General features: G+C 39.8%; 1 protein-coding gene across 3 annotated transcripts in view; it reads left to right on the top strand.

Annotated features, from left to right (window-relative positions):
- The first annotated feature begins 1897 nt into the window (after nt 1–1897).
- Nucleotides 1898–20065, top strand: part of EFNA5 (ephrin A5) — a 295312-nt gene continuing 277144 nt past the window's right edge. For 2 of the 3 annotated variants that reach the window (XM_005557481.4, XM_005557480.4), the window contains exon 1: nt 1898–3922. In XM_005557481.4, the coding sequence (XP_005557538.1) occupies nt 3798–3922 (125 nt within the window). In that variant the 5' untranslated portion in view covers nt 1898–3797. Of the gene's footprint in view, nt 3923–4473; nt 4793–20065 lie in introns of those variants that run through there. The other variant, XM_073994005.1, reaches the window with a different exon arrangement.

Genomic DNA, 20065 nt, shown 5'->3' with positions numbered 1-20065 from the left:
AAATCCATCTTTCCTGCAACAGCAAAAACAAATACACCCTAAAATGGGCCAAGAACGTGAAAATCAGCAAGATTAGAGACCAGGGAAAAAAGCGAATAACCCTTTAACTGAAAATTTGATTTGAAAAATAAGAGCTTATCCATTGGTTCTCTCACTTCTTTCCCCACTTCTTTCTCACTGCTGGAACTTTGTGAAACATACAGATGATGGAGGAGTATTTATGTTGACATTCTGAATTTCAGTTTTTAATAATTAGGCAGATGGTTGGTTTGTGGTAAAGTCCATTATTGTGCAGATTGCAATTTGTATCTAGTCACAAAACATAAGTCACTTTCCTAGGACGATTTCAGGATCTTTTCAGATAGGAAATATTACTGTAATTGAAAACCGACTTAACGTTTAACCAAGAGCCCATAACATCCAGGTACCTCCATGCCCCTATGAACCGTTTCTTTTCCTCTCAGTCTTTATTGGTCATAGCCCTAGACTTTCCACCAAATTGAATCCGGCCTGAGCTGCAGGCAATGCCCCTGCTGGGTGCGGACTGCAGGCCCACCACTGGAGGGCGTCTGGACGCTTCCAAACAGCTCTGAAGCGCCTAGAAATCCCGTCTGAGGACTGGAAAGCGCAGGAGGGAGAATGTGAGATTTGATTTTATTGGATTAATAAGTAAAAAGGAGAGCAGGCAGGTGTGGGAGCAAAACTAAACTGCCTTTTTTCTCTTGGGGATCTGCCCTTCCCACTAAGGCAGCAAACTCCCCAGAGACCATGAGAAAAATACCGCTGCTCCCGAGCCCGCGGACCCCTCAAGGGCGGGTCGCGGGGACCTGTGGCCCCGCAGAGCAGGCGTCAGGCTCGCTTCCCGGGCTCTGGACCACAGTGGAGACGCGTCCCGAGGCACTGGGACAGTCTCGCTGCCAGGAGATCGCGCTCCGGTGGCGGCTGAAGACCCAGGCTTGCAACCTGCCCCTGAAGTCCAGAACCGAGGGGCCTTTTCCAACAATAAAGGAACTGCTTTCCTTCCCACACCCCCACCCCCGGCCCCCATTTCTTTCCGCACCGGGTTCGTTAAAGGCGTTTATTCTTTGGGGAGTGGGCAGCAAATTACCCTCAAGGTTGAAATGGAAGAGGTGTGAGGTTATTTCTGAAGGGCTCGTCTGCCGCATTCATTTCCTCTCTGTGGAAGGTTCGCGCTGAATTGTAATCACTTTAAACTGTGATTTGCCTGATTTTTAAAAACGTGTTTTCAGAGCATCACTTTAAAGAAAACTCGCTTCCTGCCCAAGAATCTTTAAATCCCAAGTGGGAAGAGGAGGGTTGAAAGGCACAGGAGGGGTGCTCAGATTTCCAGATAACCCAGCGCCAGGCACGGTGCGGCGTGGAGAGCGGATGGAAAGGACAGGAACGCGCACTCCCAGAGGCTCTGTCCCAGCCCATCCGTCACCTGAGGGGTACCAGAGACAGATGCCGGCTCTCCAGTCAAAGGGTGGGCACCGGTTCCTTTAAAATCGAAAGACCCTACTCCCAGGTAGAAAGATGTCAAATCATTCCTTAGCCTAGACGGAATTCAGCACCCAAAGGGTTACACGTGGCTGCCGGGCTCGGGCGCAGGAGAGGGCGCCTCGGCACTCCCAGTAATTCAATTAGTCAGGTTTCTGGAAGGTGGGGCGGGGGGAGGGGGTAGGAGGCGTGGGGAAGGGAGGAGATTAGGAAAACGCCTCTTTCTCGTGGAGCAAACCAATCCAGTTGGAGTAAAGAGAGAGGAAAAACCCCCAATCTGTAAGCAAACAGCAGGCCGTTCCCTGACTGGCTGCTCCAGCTATTCGCCCCCCACCCGCCCGCACCCTTCCCAAGTAAACGGCGTGGAAGGAGGAAAAGAAAAAAAAAAAAAAAAAGCAGTCCACATGACCCGGGCCGCCGCGGCAGCAGCGCTGGCTGGGCGCGGGCTGGCGGCACCTCCCCCTGCTCTGTCCGGAGCTCACACCCGCGCTCGCGCCGCCCGCCCGCTCGCCAGCCCCGCGCCCCGCGTCCCGCGCAACACGCCCGGGCGGAGCCCCATCCCCCCGCCCACGTCCACGTTCACGCTCGCGGCCTCGCGCTCTGCTGAGGCTGCTGCCGCTGGGTCGCCGCCGCTGTCGGCTTTACACGCAAGTCATTAACGAGGGGGCGTGCCCGAGGAGATTTTTTCCCATAAAGCATTTTTTTTTCTCTCTCTTTTTTCCCCCTCTTTTGCAAAACTGACTTTTGCAAAACCCTTTCCACTTCTTGCCAGTCGTTTCAATTCCTCCTGGGCTGCTCGTGCTGCTGCTGCTGCTGCGCTCAAGTTTATTTATTTTCCCGCCTGGGTAGGGGTTTTAGGATTCGGTTTGTGGTTTTCACCTCTGTTGCTGCTGCTGTGCCTAAGGAGGGAAAGAGGAGCAGCTGCGGGAAGGTTTTCTGATGTAGTCATCGGGGAGGTGCCACTCGCTCGTGCGATCCCTTTTTTTTTTTTTTCTCTCTTTTCCCATTTCAAACTGATTGATGCATCTCTACAAGTTGCTAGGCTTGGACCCGCCGGAGTCGCAGGGACACTTCTGAGAGCTCACCCCCGGGCTCTTGGCACCGCGAGTGGGGGCTCAGTCTCCCTCTCGGAAGGCGATCGGAGACTGACATCAGCCCATCCAGGAGTTGGAGGGATCCATTTGAAAGTGATTGTTTCCCCTCCCGCTCTCCAGCCGAACACTTGGGTTGTCGTCGTCTTGCAGGTTTAGGCATCCCAGCTCCGCCAGGCCGGCTGGCCTTAACCTCTGCTCTTCATTTACTGTGGTGCACCCACACCCAGCCAAGGAAAGCACGCGCAAGAAATCCCCGAGCCTCGGCCAGCACCCGGGGTGCCCTCTTCCGCTACCGCCGCGGTCCGACTGTGCTGGGGGACCTGCCGGAAGACGCGAAGAGCCAAACTTTTCTCTGAGGTTTTCGAGGCAAGACCGCTTCTCGCCGGCGCAGCTGCCGCTTAACCAGTTCCAGGACACCAACAGGGCTGGGTTGCGGCTCCGGATCCCCACCCTTCTCCGCGCACCGCCCGGTACCGCAGCACCTACGACTCCTCTGAGATTTCTGGGGGTCGTCCGGCTAAGGCACAGAGGAGGCTGAGGAAAGGGGTTCTCAGACTCCCGGGACCACAAGCGCGCAGCCCCCTATCTGCACGTCGCCTTCCTCCTGCAGTTTCCCACCGGCCGCCAAAGTAACTTGGAGGGAAGCGAGGCGCAGTGCGAGGGCCCTGGGCGGCGGCGGAGCCGTGCGTAGTCCGCTGCGCCGACGCTGAGCCGGGCCCGGAGGGCCGGTGTATGTCTCCCCGCGGCTGCGGCGCGAAACTCCCGGTGACTGTGCAGCGCGCGCCGCCGCCTGCCCCGACCCGCGCTGCAGCCGCCCGGCCCGGCGCGCACCTCCCTCTCCCGGGGTGACCGGCCTGCCGCCGCCGCCCGAGACACAGCTTGGCACCTCTTCCCCCGCCCTCGCCGCCGCCACCACACACACGCACGCTTCTCTCCATCTTGTGATTCCTTTTTCTTCCTGAACCCTCCAGTGGGGGTGCGAGTTTGTCTTTATCCCCCCCACCACACCGCCTTCTTTTCTTCTCGCTCTCCTACCCCTCCCCAGCTTGGTGGGCACCTCTTTCCTTTCTTGCCCCCCTTCATTTTTATTTATTCATATTTATTTGGCGCCCGCTCTCTCTCTGTCCCTTTGCCTCCCTCCCTCCGGATCCCTGCTTTCTCCCCGGAGTGGCGCGTCGGGGGCTCCGCCGCTGGCCAGGCGTGATGTTGCACGTGGAGATGTTGACGCTGGTGTTTCTGGTGCTCTGGATGTGTGTGTTCAGCCAGGATCCGGGCTCCAAGACCGTCGCCGACCGCTACGCTGTCTACTGGAACAGCAGCAACCCCAGGTAAGCCGGTAAGGGGCGGAGAGCCGGGGCTACCCGGGCCTCGGGGCCCTGCGGAAGGAGCGGCGGCGGGGATCCGCGCGCACCAGCCGCTGGCGGCGCGCACCCTAGGAGCCTGCGTCGCCCGGGCGCTGATGGCTTTAGGCGTCGGCGGGAAGCGCTCGCGTCGCGCCCCTCTTTGTTAAGCCGCCGCGGAAAGGCCAGGTGCCCCTGGGAGTCCCCGGGGCTGCCCAGACCAACTGTTTCTGCGGGGCGCGGGGAGACTCGGAAAAGGGCGGGAGCCGGGGAGTCGGCACTTCTCCGCTTCCCAGCCCCGGCAGGCTGGCTGGCATCCGGATCCCGGCGCGGGGAGCCCCCAGTGTACGCCGCCGGGAGCTCCTGCCTGGACCGTGGGTCCGCAGGGACTGCAGAAAGAACCCACCGAACATCCCCCAAAGTTTTTTTTTTTTTTTTTAATTTTTTTTTCTTTTTAATTTTTCCTTTTCTTTTCCCGGTGCGCGCAGAGAGAGCGCACGGGCTAGGGGAAGTGAGGGGGGCTGGGAAGCGGAAGCTTTAGGTTTTTATTTTCCTCTTTAACTGCGAGGAAATCATTCGGCCCCTGAGTCAGTCTGGGCCCGGCGCGCTTTGCAGTGGAGAGGATTCTCCCATCTTCTCCATCCCTCCACCCACCCTAGTGGGTTCAAGATGCCAGAAAGTTTGATCTAATACCGGGTTACGTCATGTGTGCGGAACAAGCTGCCAGAGTTGGCCCAGCCAGGAGGTGGGAGCCCTTCGCCCGCGGCCTGGCGATGTGCTGCCGGAGGAACGCGCGCGGTTACCTGGAACCGATTTGTAGGCGTCCCCGAAGCCCGCTGGGTACGCGGGAGACTAGAGGTGGGCGCCTGGGGCCGTCCTAGCGCGCGTGCTGGACACCGGCCAGTCGCAGACGTCCCGTGTTTTCGGACCCTGGGAGTGGAGTGGGGAGGTTATCCAGAGTGTCCGGCGGGGTCCTCCGGGTTTGGAGCAGTTCGGAACCTTTACTGCTTCCCGGTCTGTGCACAGAAGTCGGCCCCGCTGGGCCCATACCGCACTGCTTTCTCTGGGACAGAGGCTAGCTTCCAGCTGTGTCCCGGTCTCAGTGCCCTCCTAGGTACTATTTATTAAGAGTACCGATTGCATCTAAAATCACAGGTTTTTTCACTGGGCTGGAGTGGAAGTTGGGAAGAGAGAGGCGGGAGGCCCAGGGGTTAGCCTAGAATTGGTGCGCGTCCCGGGCTCCAGGAGAGAGGGTATCGGTGGGCGCCTCCAATTTTTTCTCCAGGAGAGAGGGTATCGGTGGGCGCCTCCAATTTTTTTCTGTGTCCGGCGGGCCCTCTCCGCCTGCCTCCAGCCTCCCCTCGGCATGCAGGCAAGAGTGGGATTCCCCGCTTGAGTAATGTCAGCGCAGTTGAAGATGGGAAGATTTTCCCCACAAGCAGTCCGCCGGTTACAGAACCGAGAGGGAGTTCCCCTTATCCCGCTAGTCCAGGATAGTCTTACTCAGGTAACTGCCCAAGTCCTAAATGAACCGCCGAACAGGAGTGGAGATAGTCCTAAAAGTTTGGTTCAAAAAACAAGTCTCCTGGAGGTGGGTGGTGGAATGGGAAGCGATTTCTTCTTTGACATGCCACTTACCACTATTAGGAAAAGAGAAAAAGAAGCCATCCTGCCACAGGAGATGCCTTTTATTAAAGCTGACAAGACAAATAGAGCAAGCTTTCCAGTTGTGATGGTGTTAAAAGCAAGTCTCATTTTGTTAGTTTTTTCCCCCCGTTTGTGCTTTATTAGGCAGCATATACGAAGCAGAAATGTGTATCTCTGAACTTTAGCACCTTATTAAATAAAGCAACACTGAAATTGTTTCGTTGAATTTGGGCTATCTTGCTCTTGGTTGTCTTTTCTTTCCCATTCCAAACTCCACAATGTGATCTTTTTCTCATGGCATTCATTTATTTGGATACTTGGGTGTTCCAGTGTTCCTGGCTTAAAACGGAAAGAACCAGCAGCACCCCTACTCTAACCCCCCTTCTTAACCTGTCAAGCTAGACTGAGTTAGTTTGAGGACATTTTATCTTAGGTTATCTCTGTTTTATGCTTTTGATACTGTTGTTTGGTTTGAGATTAGCACATTGATTTTTGTCACAGGTCATGTTTTTTAATAGATCTGCCCTGCCTGCAGAAAACTCTTCTGCTCAGGATGCCACGGAGGCTTTGAACCTGCCCAGACAAAGTTGATCTGCAGAATTTTAAAATACCAAGAGTATTTCTAAATCGGTATTCTGATTTCAGGTTTGTGGAAATACCTTTCTATTTGATCATTATCAGTTTGATAATGGCCAAAAGAAAGAATGATGTACTCCTCTTAACCCCAAGAGATACAGCCCTAACACTTACTATTCTTAGGAATTTATGGACACATTTATCTTGGTATGTTATCACAGTTAAAAACTTACTTTAAAAACAATATTTTAAAAGTAGGCAGTTTTATCTCTGAAGTGTTGAATAAGATGTTGCTTTTTTGATGCATTAAGAAAAGTCAACTTGGATATAATTTTAAAGAGGCCACATGCCGAATAAGTATTTTAAAAATAAAAACTAACAGTTTTTCACAAACCATAGTAAGAAAATATTTCAGAAAATTTCCACGGGTTTAGTAAATTTTATAAATTCAGTGTTGTGCAATTCCTCTTCATATATGTTATTTTGTAAAGTAAGCTAGCCATGCTTTGTGTCTTTATATAGAACCTATCTGTTAAGATTTTGATAAACTAGAAAGACTTCAATCTTTTGAAAAAAGAATAGAGGACTTTAATTGCAACTTAAATAAATTTTTTTATTTTTCCCTCAGACTATAACTTCAGTGGGCACATTAAACTAATGATAATGTATACTGTGTCTAAATGAAGTAAATCTACTTTAGCTTATACTAACAGATTCAATTTGAAATTATGTTTAGGTAAAATCAGAATTAAATGTATCTTGATCACAGGTATTAAGTACAGTATCTTACTGTGTAACTTGAGTTATGTGTAACTTGTGTATCTGATAGGAGTTTATCTTCTACGTGGAGTTTCATTACTGCATCTCCATTGATAAATGAGCATCTATAGATGTAGTTTCATGGGAAAAATATTAAACTTATTTGTTGTCAGAATAGTTTTACTGTTAGAATCTATGTACCCAGGTATTCACTTCTGAGAAGTGGATACTGAGTTTTCAAATGCTGATAACTTTTTAGTTGGTAGTGTTTATTGGATAGGGGACCAAACTGATTTTATGTGTTGAATTCGCACAAATTTGTGAAATAGCAACTGAGAACTATCAGTTTGAATAGAAATATATGATAACATTTGCCTAAATGCATCTTCTATATTTCCAAAATTTGAAAACTTGTATAAGTTTTACCTGAAAGTGTAAATAATCAAATGATCCTTTTAATGTTATGCTGAATTCTAAACTGGAATGTCACTAAGTAACTTTGAGTAATGAAAATCCACATCAAGAAGAATATAACTATTTGTCCTTAATTTCTTTAAGAATGTAAAAAGATTTTAAGTAATGTTAAAAAGACTTCCAGTAATAAAACTTTATTTACAGTCCTCTTTAGTAGCTATGCTTATAAAGAGAGTCATAATACTAAGAACATGCCTATTCATCTGAAGTATGCCATAAACAGTTTTTGGTGCGTCTAATAAGAATATACTTTTAAACATCGGGTGCATATTGAAAGTTCTTCTTGGATTATTTTGACTATTTGCCGAAATGACATTAGGGTAATTAAACATATCTCCTACTGGTTGGCATTATTGATGCAATAATCAAATAATACAGCAGCAAATATGACCAACACTCTTTTAGGAATACCAGTCCTCCTCAACCGGTGTTTTGCTTCCGTTAAGGTTTGAGTATCATCAATTTAAAAGGTTATACTCTTAAGAGGAAAATATCTCTGTAATTCATCAAGGATTTACTAAACTTTAACCTAATCATGTTTTCTTTGGACTTTCTCAATTCTTGTAGGGACTTGTAAATTAAACATTTCATATTAGAGTAGCAGGTAATTGACACCTTTTAGTTTTGTTAACATGTGATCTTGGAGTTGTGAAAGTAATGTGAATTCTAGGTCAACACTCCCAAATCCTCTGGCAGTACAGGTCAAATGTATGTGGCTAAGAAGAGAGAAGTAGTGACATTTTTTTTTCCCTAATCATATTCCCTTGAGTATTTTTCTTCTTTCAAAATTTACTTGCTCCATTAAAAAAAATCTGAGCCATCATCATTTTGATATATATATATATATATATACCAGTATACCGGCACTGTGACCTTTTCACTGACAAATAAATGAAATCAGCATGCTTTAAATCTAAGAATTTGTTGTGAGTAAAGATTGAATATTATCTTGGTTTTGAATGAGTTTTGTCACGAAACTTAGAAAGGATTGTCCTTATTCTTGAAATTTTAAATATTTAATGTAATATTTTGTATGTTAGAAACATAAATGTTCTTCAAGTAAAATGCATTAACTTTAAGCCTCAATGTAACGTATCACTTTATTAGATGTATTGGTAGTAATTTTATTATTCTGAAATTTATATCAGAATTTATGCAAGTACCAGGATAAAAATAAGGCAGTATGACTGAGATTTATAACCCATGTTTTTATGCTTATATGTTTGTAAGAGACCTGAATTGACTCCCCCCTGCCTTTTTTTAATCTAGAAATTTGTAAAAGAGAAGTATGCTTCTTGTTTTTTGGCCAGTTTTCCGTAGAATTTTGAAAAGTAGAGTTAGCTACTGAGATATGTTCTATCTATTTTATTCATTATTTTATATGTTCACAATAAACTATCAGAAATACTCAACTGTCTGATTTTTAGATGACAGGAACATTAGAGCTATTTGAGGCAGATTTGACTCTATAGTCTAATTTGGCATTTTCAGGGTAAGACCAAGATCAGTAAACTACTTGTGATTAAAAGTATCAGTCTTCAGTAGTTTATTACTGTCTGTTAGGTAATTTTAGTGGTGATAACTAAACCATCACTTCACTGAACTAATATCTTGTTGTCATATGTGTTGTGGCTAACAATCAATAGCTTCAGAAGCTTCCACCTTTGAAGGCTGAGGATCAGGTTTGGAGGGAACACTTAGTTACTTGGGTGCAAATTAACCTTGTGAATTTCTTGCCATTTAATCTTGCAGAATGCCTTCTGAACAGGCATTGCATTGCGTTCTGTCCACTGGCCTGGTTTCCTGTTGGATGAGGACAGATAAAGATGAGCGCCTCCTTTTCTCCCCTGTTGCTATGAACCAAGCAAGCTACCAGCTTCATGCTGGGCCAAGAAAATGAATGAATACAATTAGTCCTTCAGGAGTTCTGGCCTTTGCTAGCTTGGGATAAGTATATGCCAGAAAATTTACCTTTGAGAGAGAGAAAGCATTAAAATAAAAATGAACAAAATATGAGAATATGTTAAGAATAGAATTTTACATGTTGGGTAGCATTTGGTCTAGTGCTTATTGATTTGTTTTTTCAATATAAATCAATTTGAAATTTTTTATAAGATACCACTCAACCCTCCTCATTTTTGTGTATGTGTTGAATAACTTCTATAGTAATAAGGACTTAAAAAGCTGTGATACTTTGTTTGAAATAATGAACGACTCTATGTTGAAGATTCTGTATTATCAATTTTCTTTTCAGAAGCAGTATACAAACTGTTAAAATAGCATTCCTGATTAGAATATCCATGTTGCAAAGGAAGCCTCAATTTCCCTAAGCACAGTGAGGAAGGTCCTTGCCTCTTACCCAGGACAACTCAGTCAGATCAGCCTTCTGAACTGAGGAAAAAAATTGCCCTTTGATCATTTGTGACGGATAACACCTTCATTTTCAGGTATAAAAACCTCAAAGAGGAGTATAAGAAATGAGGTATTAATATTCACTTTTAATAATTTGTCTTGTGTTGGTGGTCTTAGCCAAACATCAATAAATTACTGTCTCTTTTAAGGGCCTGATTTATATTATCAAATTTATATTTTAGTCTGCTTTTCAACCTATGTCCTGAGCTGTTTTGTAGAAAAGTTTCTTGTGATTAATGTGAACTTCCAGTGCTTCTGAATAGGATATTACTCACTACTAGGAGATCTATTTCCTCTTAAATTTGTCTGCATTTATGTTTTCAAAATTTAGTCGGTCATAAAGGAGCACAATGACACAGGACCACTTAGCTTAAAATTAAAAATTAATCAAGTTTTTTTCTGACTACAACTATTTTGCATGATTTTGAGTAAAATCATTCCTAATATCTTCATATTCTTGATAGTTCTTTTTGTACTCTCTAAAGGATTTATTGTAAACTGAAATCTGTATGCTATTTTCTAATTGGAAAATTTGAGTGGATGCAAATTCTTGTTTTTGAGGCTTCTGAATATAATTTTCAAACAGTAAACCATATAGTTCAATGAAAACATTATTTTAAAATATTGAAAACTCTTATTTAAGCTAACTAGTTGCTGAGAGACAGTAGTGTACCACAGTGATGGTTAGCTCAGCTTTCATTCAGGTAGAATTCTATCATTTTCAATAAGGAAAAATAAACCTTTGTCATCTTTAGAAACATCCTTCATACAATTGACAGTTGACAGGTTGAAGAAAATGTTACTGTCAGGTCTTATTTTCCACTCAAGTGAGGAATAAAAATAGGTTTGAATGATTTTTAAAAATCTTATTTTAAAATTATTTCAAGATGGATAAAATGCTCTTAATTTTTATATGCATATCGGAATTGATCTTCCAGTTGCTTTAGGGAGGGTCAGCAAAGTATAGCTCAAGGAAAGATCGTCTAACAGTAAAGTTCCTATGATTTTTACTTTTAAAAAGTCAAGTACAGTTGATTTGATTGTAATAGGATATTACTGCCTGTTTTATGATTGGATTCTTAGGAGATATAAGATATAAATATTCTTTCTATTATTGCTTATCAAGTGACCTGATTTTCATGACTGATGATCATGATTCTGGTATGAACTAAAAGTAGAAGTTTGGGCATATGCTCTGGACAGTCATATATATTAGCAAATATGTATATGCCTTGGACAATCATGTTACTAGTACACATCGATTAGACCTGTTTTAAAAATCACTTTGCTATTAATGATTAAAAATAACTGCACAGTATAATATGTGGATTACCATGTGGAAGTACATGAATACCTACTTAGAGATTAGAAAAAATATGATTAAGTCTTATTTCCTGATTTAGAAAAGCTAGTTTTTTGGCTTTCAGTTAAATCAGCGTGGTTTTTTTTTCCCCCCTAGAAGCAGCCATCTTGTTTTAAGACCGATTTTATTTCTTTCGTGAAATTGGTCCAGAAATGAATATGGACGATAGAAAAGGACTAAACCACTTTATGATCATTTTGGCAGGGCTCTCTACATTTAAAGTTCTATCTTATTTGCGAACTCACTAAAATGCTATCTTATATTTAGTTGACAGAAAAGAATGTTTTAACTTAGTAATAATATGCTTAAACTCAGGCATATTATATATTAATGTTAAATGTTGGGCTGTACCATGTTTCCATAAATATTTTTTTATTGAAGCTTATACTTTATGGCTAATTTCAAAGGAACATATCAATAGCCCCTATTGTCACCTGCACCCCCAAATCCTGATCTCCTTTTTCTGATTATGCTAAGTAGTTCTTTTTATTTGTTGGTTGCCTTTTTTTTTTTTTTTTTTTTAATTACTCAAGTCTACCAGGAATCTTTCTCCAGCAAAAGGTACTGATAAGAGTATAGGTACCTCTAAAAATGAAGCAGTTGGGGTTATTTAAGATAGATTACATTAAGCCAGAGCCTTTTTGTCTGAAATATAAGCTCTTCCTATCACATTAGAACAAATCTTTCTTGTGGGTTCTCATAGATTATTTTACAAGTAAATTCATATTTGTTACTAAAAATTGTGAGAGTATATCAACTGAGTCTACTATATTTTCTGTCATGTTTTGTATTTCTGGATACATTTGGAAAACCAAGTGACCTAGTAAACTTTACTAAAAATTTATACTATACTCCTTACTACTGCATGTGTTTGATGATGGCTGGGAACATTATTCTCATGTACTGCAGCAAAAACAGAGCTTCTGTAAAATTTATTTCAGAAGTAACCTGACTTAGCCTGATTAAGCTGGGCACAGATAAATACTACTAATGTCACGTATGAAAAACTGCTTCAGTTCGTTAGAGGTAGGATTTTGGGTGGTTGTAGATGTAGTGTAAAGGCAATAAATAAAGTGCACGTTTTAATAACAGATACATGTATCATGGTTAAAGTTCAGGTATGAGTTGACCATTTTTGCACAGAAAACTTTCCTCTGATATCTAGCATCTGTTTTTCTTTGGCTAGTGAGGAGACTAAAATAACTGAGTGTTCAAAGTGACCTTTTGTTTTTAAATGAATTAACAAATACCTTTTGTTTTTTTTTTCTTGCTGTTTCCAAGCTGTCAGAGTTTCCATTTTAAAATTTATTAATTATTTATATATGTAAAAACTATAATTAAGAATTAACTCTTGCCTCTTTCCCTGAAAATTATGAAAGTAAATGAAAGTATTTTTATATGAAACACACAGTGTTGTGGTTTGAATTAAAGGAAGTTATGGCATAGTTAGATTGGATAATTATGGTGCAAATTGTTATCTAGGTTGTGATGATGACAGACATGATACTTGATGTTTCATATTTCGTAGATGTCAGTGGGATAAACAATTTTGTTACATTTACTAAACTCAATAATGTATAGACAACTTCACCTGCTTACATTTTTAATAGTTTTTAATTTTATGGAGACAAATGAGAATTTGGGGGAAAAGGAAAAAATAACTCTAAATATGGGAAATTATCTTTTATGTCTAACAATTAGGTTAAACAAAGTGGGAGCAAATGAGCCTAGTTCCCCTTCTATTGTTTCAGGGCAAGAAAATACAGACAGATGTCGGAATGTGGAAGCGGTGACCTCTGACTCGCACAGCATGGCCACTGCCCTGGCACACAAGTGTCCTGAGCCACCATCGTAGCAGGATGCGTTTTGAAGTGACTGACACTTTGAGATGGAGATCTTGAAACTGATTGTGTAGTTATTTGCAGCCCTCCAAAGTATCAGTCTTTTTAGTTTTCATTTTAAGTTTCTCACCTTACCATTTATAAAAATGTTTCTTTGGCTCTGACAGAGCTTTTGTGGCTTCTGGATGGCTTCTGTATCCATATAGTCACTATAAATCTTTGCCTCCCAATAATTATAGTCAATGTGTTGGGATAATGGAGGCTAAGGGAAGCTCAGATGTACAGTTCTGCTGCAGCAAAGTGTTTGGCCTGTTTTATTTAGCTAATACTTTTCTTCTTCTTTTTTCTTTTTAACAGACAGATGAAAGCAGTGGTTTTGTTAAAGGCCTTTTCTTTTAGCCTCTGCTCTGCAATCTCGCCAGTAACCCCTGGGTTCAGACAGACCATTAATGTTTTAGATACTGTGGCATTCAGCGCTTTCTTCATATATTTGTTTACTGTTACTGCTTCAATAAACTTTTACGCCTATTTCAGTAGTTTTCTGGCGGGAGCTCCGTTTATTAAAATTTAGTGACCCAGCACTAAGAGGGGTACAGTTCAAATAGTGGTGCTTCTGACAGGGTTTTGTGTCAAACTAGAGAAAATAATGGGGAAACGAAAGCTGCCAAAATGTGTCTCCCAATTACTAATTAATAAGGAGAGAAGGGACCTCAGTGATAGATCTGGTGTCTGCCATGGCAGCAACTTGGGATGCTTTATTTTAAATACTGTATAAAACAAATTAAAGTAAACCTCAGAGAATGTAGCACCCAGATATTTTGTATCACAAGTGATCATTTTTTTAAGTCTGTGAAAATCCAGGCAGAAAACAAAATTTGAAATGAAATCTTTGCACTCTTTACCAATAGTATCAAAATGTAAAACTATTCTAAAGAATATTTCCCTCAATAATGCCTTTATTCTTATTAGCATTTTAGTACAGACATGATAGTGTTCTTTGTGGTTTTAGTATTGGTGTAGCATTGTACACATACTTTATTGTCAACAAAGAATCAAGGAAAAATTTAAAAATTTTCCCACCATATGCTTGTCATTAATATTTTGAAAATTACTATGATTGAAGAACAGAACCTTCCCCCTCACCATATATATATATATATATATATATATATATATATATATATATATATATATTTCTGCCATCCCAGAGGTTCCAGTCTTTTTCTGGCAGTGTTCCCACTGTGGTTGCTAGAACCATAATTAAATGTCTGTTATTAGTGTATTTTTTCCATAGCATTTACAGCATCAAAAGCAAAGGGTCTTGTATGGAACTATAGCTGTCAAGGGAACAATGAAAACTAATTACACACTCTGCTATCACCGTGGTCAGCTATACTCTTGGGAAGACAACATGACAGAGGTGGTGTGTGTGGAGCGGGTGGGTATATGTATACACGATATTCCATAAGAATATGTATACCTAAGGTCAGACATACCTATTGGTTTACCGTTATCCTCTGTTCTCTGAAGGAAAAAAAATGTAGAAAGGACTATCTAATTTAGTTAATTAAAATGAAAAAATGCAGTTCTTTGTTAGGAAGGGGCTCCCTATTTTAGCATTCTTCCTTTATAATATGAACTGAGAGAACCAGCAGTATCTATGAGTCTGAATATCTAATTATTTTGAATATTATTTTGGCATGGTCTTGTTATCAATACATATATTAACATATCTATTATAATTACGTCTTTTGAAAATTATTTTTTTACTTGAGATTTTTTCAATGACATCTGATTATTTGAGAGCTAATCACTTAATTCATTTATTATGTAAATCTCTCAATGGCTGTTTTTCTCTTTTGATGGCTTTTGCCCATTTTATTGTCTCCAGGCCTGTAGACCTGTGGATAGATTTGAGAAAGAAAAGGAAACTAAAAAAAAAAAATTCTCAAACTTTTAGCAGCTTGGATAGAAGATTTGTTAAGGAAAGACCTTAAAGCTATTGAATAACATGAGGGTTTGGATTCAATTTTGGATTTCAGTCATCCACGCCATTCCTGTTCTCTGATACCACATAGAATCAGAACTTGGCCCTATGTAATGTTTTCCATTACTATTTTCATTCCTAGGGTGAGCACTCTTAGCTGTATCTAAAACCAAAGCCAAATAGATGAATTCAGCAACTACATGTTGATTTGAACTTATTTTTCCAAAGTTTTCACATTGAAGAAATTCTATATTCCTATATTCAATATCTAAAAGTTATCATTGATAAACTATTAAGTGATATTATGTGCAGAACACTGGGAGACATACAGAGAATTCAGGGATAGGAGAATGTTTGCACCTGTAAGGAACTTAAGAGCATTGTGCAGATACAATAATTTTATACATATAATTATATTACAGAGTATAAAATAGTACTATAAATGTGCACATATAGATTTATTTGACAGATATTTATGTCAAGTGTCCACTGTGGGCCAGGTACTGTTCTCGGTACTGGAGATACTGCAGTAAACAGCATATATACAGCATCCCTGTCATCATGAAGCATTCGATCTGTAATTTCTAGGTCACTATTTCTCACACTGTAAGGTGAACACAGACCTGGAGATTTCGTTGAAATGCAGATTTAATTTAGTAGGTCTGGGCTACATAGGGCCCTGACAGTCTGCATTTCTAACAAGCTCCCAGATGACATTGATGCTGCTGGCTCATGAACCGTGGTTTGGACAGCAAGGTTCTAGATACAGTTAAGTGGGAGAGAGATTACTTTTGGCTCCTCTTCAAGGACTCTTGGTTGTATTTGCACTGAACTTTTCATAGAGTTCTGCAGTTTCTAAAGTGGCTCCATATTTATGTGAAGGAAAATTATTTGCCATTTAGAAAGCCCAGAATGCCTAGTGTTCCTTTCTAACCACTTTCCTTCAAAACTCAGACAAATAAAACAGACTTTTACATTGAGGTTTATGCTTCATTGAAAATACACCACTAACAAAGGTAATAGGATGGGGATTTCATTATAAGATTTGGTCTCTGTAGACAAATTCCACTGGAATAAAAATATTACCCTGGTCCAAAAAGTTTAAGGAGGATCCTGTCATAAATGTCTAAGGATATTTATTTGCAAACCCTCCCAAGATGTATTTTATGTGGCAATGCCAGAATTACACCTCAGAAACAGATTTTTAACACTTTCCAATTTAAATCCATGTGGTTAAATTAACCCCAAATGTTCTTTTTACATTCAGCATAAAAGATGACTAACAGTTTTTCTACATTCAATGTCTGGATTTCTTGTGGGTGGCTTTCAGGAGCCTGTAATTTCAATGGAGTTATAAAAGACTTGGGACAAAATGCCTTCTTTCTGTAAAGTTCTATGATTCTCATAGTGAGAAACCTTTGCTCCTGTAGAGTCTAGGTAATACAAGATCTGCAAATATGCTTCCACTTTTCTCACAGCATATATGTTATTTGCATTTTCAAAGCAAATCTTTGTATTAGCAAGTAAGAAATGGAACTACTTAAATTCAGAAGATTACTCTGTGGTTTTTTTTGTGTTTTGTTTTTACTGATCTTCACTCTGTGTATATAAATACAGTATTACTAATCTAAATGAACTGTCAAATCTTTGAAAGCATCAGTTAAGTAGACTGACTTAATTGAAATATACCTCTATGGAATGATTATTTTTAAAAAAGATAAAATGGTTTGTACTTTAAGTCAAGTGTATTTTTATGAAAGGAAATAGATGAACAAGACAGTGGCAACTTCATTTAAGTATTCTTTTACTTTTAAAACAAATTTTTACCAATACGTTTCGATAATTTTAAAACAGAAGCAAATATTTTTCTTTTTAAATCTTCAATGGATTTAATTAGAACTTTGGGTACTATTTCATAATAACTATGAATATTATTTAGTAAGATAGTACTGTTTTGTTAGTTTATGTTTATGTTCACTGTGGTGTAAATGAGGGTTCTCAAACAGTGAATTTGGGGGTGACAGGCACTTAGTGTTTCCAGTTTTTTGATTCTCATTGATCCTAAAATACGAGAATCTTCTGTGACTCTGTGTGAACTTAAGTGGCTCGTAAAAAAGAACTATGCTATATGCTTCAAAGATAGTTACATTTAGGAATAGGATATAGTCATTGATTAAAGTGAAGTACTTTGCATATCTCTAAGGAATGGGTTTGTTGAAAATAGAGTTGATATACCTAAGATTTGTGTTTTGGATGAAGTAGAAGATGCTCAGTAGTTCTTAATACTGTTTTTCACCTCCATTTTTTAAAAAAGAAAATAAGCACATTAAATGTTTTTTATTTAACTCAGAGTTATTAACAGTGACTTGTCATCATATTGATAGGTTGTAACCAAGTTCTTCTGTATACTAATACATGTTCCTATACAGATTAGTTAACTGCATGTAGTAAAAACATTGTGTTTATGTACTTTTTTGTTTTGAATTTTTACAATAGCAACTGTTACAGATCAAATTTCAAATCTGTTTGGGTATTGGATAGGCAAGGACTCAGAAAGTAAGATATTAAAAAACCCATATCAGATTAGATTTGTCATTTGTCTGTTAACATTTTTTGGTTTTATTTCAGAGCTAATTAAATTTCAGCTCTGTCTGAGTTGCAAGTATGCCATTTATAGTGGTGAATCTAAGCCTCAGTTTCTTTACCCTAATAGATCAATGGGTATAATAAAAATATCTCCCTCAGACTTGTGAAAATTTAAAGGAATGTGTATATGTGACCAGACTTTAAAAACTGATATAAAACTTGTAAAAAGGATAAAGTCAACCATATCTCAATAAATTGGGGGGAAAATAGAGATTTAAGGGGAGTTACCTCACTTTATATATCTTCTTGTGAATCTCACTTTATATACATTCTGGTAAGTTGCATCGAAAATACATTCTTACAAATAACACTTATTTTAAAAGCATCACAGAATAGTTGACTTTTTAAAAGATAGACCAAATTGTATCATTTTGTAATGTATGTTGTTCCTGAGAGATGATTTGTACATTTACATTGGGTTTTATTTAAAGGAATTTGCATTTTAGGTTTTATCTTGTGATTTCTAAAAGAGTAATAATGTGTAAAGAGTGACTCTTGAGAGGCAAGTCTTCCAGGATCTTCTTCCCCAGAAAGGAATTTTGAATCTCCTTTGTAAAATTGGCCAGGTTTATTTTTAATGCCCTCTCTTCCCCTCTCAGTTTGTCTCTGCTATATTGTTTCTTCTTTGACTTCTAAAATCCTGATACTCTGCTTTGGACTTCATAGTTATAATGAGATATCTCCATCTCAAAGGAGAAATTAATGAATACCGACATCCTCTTGGAGGATGCTTGTATTTCCAATGAGGAGCTTGTTGAAACAAATCAATTCCTATCTGGGCCTGCTCCTTACGGGTAGCTGGGCTGTCCCTGGGATCCTTGGATTTTTCTGAATTCTGCTGCTAGAAGAGCAGGGTTTAGCCCCTTGACGCTCTGCTTGAGAACTCTTGCTATTGACTATCTTAAACTTAGTACATATTATACACACATTGATGTGAGAGGCATGAATAGATCATAACAACATGTAGCTGAGAAAGGAAACAGGATTTGTCAAGGAACACATATTTTAATGCATTGAAACCTGCGCAATACATTACTGCCAAAGGGCTGCTTTCCTATAGAATTGTCTGGTGGTTATTCAAAGCCAGTTTTACTTCCTATGTTTATAGTTGTTTAGGTGGATAGCAAATGTGCCTGTTACTTTTTAAAAAATTTCCGTCATATACTTACATAATCATTTTGTAACATTGTTTTACTCCTGAAGGTACAAACCTCATTTATGCCAGAAAAAAGTAATTCATAAGGGAAATTATCAATGATCCTTATGTGCCATACCCAGAAATTTAGTGATGTCGGTGGGCAGAACTTGACCACTAGCAATAAAAATATTGGGTCTAACATAAGCCATACCAAAATTATTTGAAAGAACACTGCGAACTCTGCTTAACAGATTTCTCTTAAAAGTACAGCATTTTAATATTTACAATCGCTGTGCTCAAAGGAAAGTTAGGTTTAGCTTTGTTGCTCTTAGATCATTTTGTACAAAAGCAGGTTTCTTTTTTCCTCCTACATTGGAAGTTAAAATTTGTTGAGGGAATGAACTTGCTATGAGTTTATTTCAAGTTTAAAGGTTGGTAATTTTATGTTACTTGGATTCCATGTCTGGTGAATGATATTAGTTACAGTCCCTCCCTTGCTCCAGGCTTGCTTTCTTGGCAAAAGGGTAGTCAAGAAGTTTAAATTTTGATAACTTACTTATTGACATTTTGTATTATTAAAATACTAATTCCTTATATTCTTGTATATCAGTTAAAAAATATCAACCAAAGACTACGTCTCAGCCAGGCTTACTCAGTTTTTTATTTTTTTCCATGAGAGCATGTTGATTGATCAAATTGCATGTGTATAGCTATCTAGTAATTCCTTAAGATGTTGAAATGATTGGATTGAGTTGCACCTTAATTATTCAGCTTTTATTAATATGGTAAATAATGTACTAAAGGCTAGAGCTGAACGGATTCCAGTGCATGTGATGAATTTAGATAGTTGAATAGGCTAATCCTAGTGCATCACCTTTTACCTCATTTTTTTGGAGGGAGGGATGGTTTGAATTATCTATTTCTCTTAGTGAAAGGCTGAGTTATGTCAATGTATTTTACATGTTTAAAATACAGAAGATGCTCTTTAGTACTAAGATTGTCATAAACTAGAATTGTAACTGCACCGTTGTAAATTCTCTTCAACTTCTCTTTTTAAAGTTTTTAGATCATTTGGTTCTGTTCTTATGGAAATGTTGCAAAATGTGAATGGAATATACAGTTAAGTCTTTAAGCAAAAGGAACAAAGTCTATTTAATGATTTGAATGGAATAATGAGTATTATAGTTGGTTATGGCAGACAACTATGGATTTCTTCCTCAGGTATCTAACACATCTTCAGTAATTTTATATAGCCTTAATCATTTTAGTAAAATTTCCCAACTGTCAC

Source organism: Macaca fascicularis, chromosome 6 (assembly GCF_037993035.2).
Source record: "Macaca fascicularis isolate 582-1 chromosome 6, T2T-MFA8v1.1".
Taxonomy (NCBI): domain Eukaryota; kingdom Metazoa; phylum Chordata; class Mammalia; order Primates; family Cercopithecidae; genus Macaca; species Macaca fascicularis.
Note: the sequence above shows the minus strand (reverse complement) of the source record. Positions and strands in the feature narration are given on the sequence as shown.